Raw genomic sequence first — 3,713 nt, 5'->3', positions numbered from 1 at the left:
TTCTAAAATTGGTTAGACGAGCTCTAGCTAGCCTGGCATCTTTGTTGCTTATTTAGTATCTTTGGAAGGTGCTAGAGAACATAGATAAAAGGGTGTAGTCTTAGCTAGACCGATAGTTTTAATTTCGCACTTATTTCGGTTAGCCGACGTGATTAATTTTAGAAAAGACTATTTACCCTCCCCCTCTAGTCCTCCATCTCGACCCTTCACCGCTGGATCTAGCTCCAGATCGGCTATGAGAGCTCGGGCGTGGACGGTGAAAGTGGCTAAGACTGCCTTTGCCGCCAGGGCGAAGCGGAGGAAGGCCATGGCCGCCATGACCTCCATCCGCTTGTAGCTGCTCCTGGTTAAGGAAGACATCGAGGTGGGGGAAGGCGTCGGCCTGGGAATTCAAATCCAGGTTCTCCCTGCGCATATGGGGAGCAGACTGGCTGCTACCGGCGAAGGGAGAAGGCAGGGCCTAGGAATAGAGGTCAAACTCGTCGGCAGCAGGGAAGGCAGGATAAGCAGAGGAGCCGGATGCAGCGTAGGAAGAAATCGGTGCCCGAGTGAAGAAATCCCGGTAGTGGTTGTATTGGTCGTCCATGACGGATGCGCCGTGTGGAGGAGTGGGAGGGGCGGCACCGACGTGGGGAGGAATGGAGGTGGTGTCGTGCGGGCGAGCGAGGCGGCGGCGGGGAGGAGTGTGAGCGAGTTGGGTCAATAGTCCCAATTAGCACCTCTCAAGAGACTAGTGGACTAGGGACTACTGGTCTCTCTTTTAGGGGGTGTTTAGTTCCACAGACTAAATTTTAGTCCCTGTCACATCGGATATTTAAACACTAATTTAGAGTATTAAATATAGACTAATTATAAAACTAACTGCATAGATTAAGACTAATTTACGAGACGAATCTATTAAGCCTAATTAGACCACGATTTGACAATGCGGTGCTACCGTAAATATATGCTAATGATGGATTAATTAGGCTTAATAGATTCATCTCGTAAATTAGTCTCCGTCTATATAATTAGTTTTATAATTAACTCGTATTTAGTCCTTCTAATTAGCATCGGAACGTCCAATGCGATAGGAACTAAACTTTAGTCTCTGGAATCAAACACCTCTTAGTCCCCTTGTTTGACAATTTAGGAACTAAAAGAGGCTACGATCGGGGGGCCGTTCAGCAGACAGAATTTTAACTAAAACTGGCTGAAAACACTGTTCTGAATTATTATGAGAGAAAAACACTATTCTGACAAAAAAAAAAAAAAAGAAGCCAAACAAACCCAATATAAGATAATCCGAGCCCTAGTCTCAGTTCCTAGTCACAAGGAAACAAACAGGGCCTTCATCATGCAACAATAACACGAAATGGCGGATAGGTTTATACAGACTTGATGCAATTGATGAACGATAAATGGATAGAGTTGCGAGCTGCAACCATAGTGGTAGCAGTACACTCGGTGGATGGAGCACAGTTTGTCTCCCCGCTTACAGTACATCCGTGCGCCAGCAGCGGCGTCACGTAACGAACAAATCACGCCTACCAGTACTAGTGGCAACAGATTAAGACCCACAAGAGAAGCAGCCTTGGTTTTGCTTGCACTGGGGTCATCAAATCGCGGTGCTCTAATCACCGAACAATCAATCGACACGGCAACAATGACACACTAATAATACCTCTCATGAATGACGAATGCTAAGCCGCACCACCCAAAGGCAGCTACTGAGCTAGAGCTGGCCGTGGGAGTGCGCGAGGTAGGCGAGCGCGCCGACGAGCGGCGCGTTGATGTAGGTGGCCGGCTCCGAGTGCTCGTGGTCGTTCCGCTCGTCGGGGAACCTGTCCTGCATGTCGGGGCCCCCGACGACAGCGCCGACGAGCACGTTGGGGTTGGCCCCGCCCGCGTACAGCGCGGTGAACCCCTGCGAGCACCCGATCCTACCCGGGTGCGCCGCCACGGACGGCAGCGACGAGGCGCGGTGGTGGATGCGGCGCGGGTACCTGGCGCCGTAGCCCACCATGTAGGACATCCCCATGGGGTTGCTCCCCAGCAGGTAGTCCACCTGCCGGCGCGCGATGGCGCGCAGCCGCTGCGGCGTGACGGCCACGCCGCCGCAGCGCACCGTGCCCTTGGCGAACGCCAGGTACTTGGCGTAGGTGAGCAGGAGGAAGGCGCTGGACGTCACGTACTGCATGTTGCTGTCGCTGAGCCGGAACAGCAGCCCGCCCCGGGTGTACTGCGTCGCGTCCGTCGCCGTGCCGGGCACCATGGCGCAGATGAAGCCGTCGGCGTGCGCCTTGTACTCGCGCAGCGCGCCCAGGCGCTGCACCAGGAACGACTTGGCGAGGAGCACCCGCGCGCCCGCGTGCTTGTTGTCCCACCCGAACGTGTTGTCCGACTCGTCGGCGCCCAGCACCTGCCCGTTCTTCTGGATGTAGCTCAGGTACGAGGGGCTCCGGGTGGCGCGGTGCAGCCACGCCGCGCCCCAGAGAAGCTCGTCCTGGTACCCGGAGTAGGAGCAGTAGTACGGGCACACGTCCGCCGCGAGGCCGGTGCTGTAGGAGCCCCGGTGCTTGTCCGCGAACTCGAACACCCGCTTGGCCCTGGCCACGAGGCGGCTGGCGTAGGCCGGGTCGGACTTGCGGAAGACGAGGGACGCGGCGGCGAGCGCGGCGGCGGTCTCGGCGGCGACGTCGGAGCCCGGGGTGCCGGGGTCTACCTTGTACACCGTTCTCGGGGTGTCCATGTCCTCCGGACGCTCCCAGCACGCGTGGTCCTTGGTCGCGTCACCAACCTGTGACCATAGAGTGAGAGTGAGGGGAGATCGATCAGCTTGGGTTGCCGCTGCCGCCAATGGGCAACACCAGCAGCAGTCCACACTGTTTGCTTGGCCAGCGATGACGTGAACCGTGCAAGGACTACAGAGGATTTGTTTTCTTTCATTGCTTGCAGAAAAGGAAGCAGCCTTTCGTGCCGTGCTTGTTGTACTGCTGTACTAGTACTAGCAAGTGACTCTTTTCTGTTCGACCATGACTTGCTCCATGAGGAACAGGAACAGGAAGGCAAGACCACCACTTGCCTGGACGTAGATGGTGTCCGGGTGCGCCGTAGCCTTGAGCAGGTAGTCGGCGCCCCAGCGGACTGCATCCCTCGCGTGCTGCAGCTCCGACTTCATGAGCCCGCCGAACTCCACCACGCTCCACGCCAGCATCGTCATGCTGAACGCCATCGGGAACCCGAACTTGACGTTGTCGCCGGCGTCGTGGTACCCGCCCACCAGGTCCACCTGCCCGCCAGCCACACGGTCAACAAGAACAACGCCGGCCGTCAACAAACAGCACAATGCAGGGCTGAAAGCAGAGAGGCGGTCACTAGCTACTTGCCTTGGCGGAGGAGCCGTCGGAGAGGCCCGAGTCCCTGCGCCAGGTCACGCGCTGCGACGGCGGCAGCTTGCCCGACCGCTGGCCCTCGAAGAAGAGGATGGACTTGGCGAGCGCGTCCCTGTAGTCGTGCGCGGCGGGGCCGTGGTGCCCGCGGGAGGCAATGGCGTCGCCTGGCAGGCGGATGGCGGCCGCGAGGAGGACGAAGGCGACCAAGAGGCAGCGGAGACGAGCCATGGATGGCCGGCCACTGGACCTCCTCTCCTCGCTCGACTACTGGACTGGACGGACACTGGAACGTCGTCGCTCACTGGCCACTGGCCACTGGCTCCTCGGCTACTACTGGCT

At 57.7% G+C, this 3,713-nt stretch overlaps 1 protein-coding gene across 1 annotated transcript; it reads right to left on the bottom strand.

Annotated features, from left to right (window-relative positions):
- Window positions 1-1,364: 1,364 nt before the first annotated feature.
- Window positions 1,365-3,713, bottom strand: LOC136452096 (endoglucanase 3). Its single transcript, XM_066452738.1, has 3 exons — window positions 3,369-3,713; window positions 3,065-3,271; window positions 1,365-2,779 (listed from the first exon to the last, which is right to left on the bottom strand). Exons 1-3 carry the CDS (start codon window positions 3,600-3,602, stop codon window positions 1,715-1,717), a joined length of 1,506 nt encoding a protein of 501 aa, XP_066308835.1. The 5' UTR covers window positions 3,603-3,713; the 3' UTR covers window positions 1,365-1,714.

Source organism: Miscanthus floridulus, chromosome 5, assembly GCF_019320115.1.
Source record: "Miscanthus floridulus cultivar M001 chromosome 5, ASM1932011v1, whole genome shotgun sequence".
NCBI lineage: Eukaryota > Viridiplantae > Streptophyta > Magnoliopsida > Poales > Poaceae > Miscanthus > Miscanthus floridulus.
The sequence above is the reverse complement of the archived record's forward strand: the minus strand, read 5'-3'. Positions and strand labels throughout refer to the sequence as shown.

Bases quoted from the DNA above. Each gene is read 5' to 3' on its own strand.
- LOC136452096 (XM_066452738.1), bottom strand. From the start codon at position 3,602: ATGGCTCGTCTCCGCTGCCTCTTGGTCGCCTTCGTCCTCCTCGCGGCC. The intron at 3,272-3,368 runs GCAAGTAGCTAG...GCTGGCGGGCAG, and splicing joins CCGACGGCTCCTCCGCCAAG to GTGGACCTGGTGGGCGGGTA. The intron at 2,780-3,064 runs GCAAGTGGTGGT...CTATGGTCACAG, and splicing joins CGGACACCATCTACGTCCAG to GTTGGTGACGCGACCAAGGA.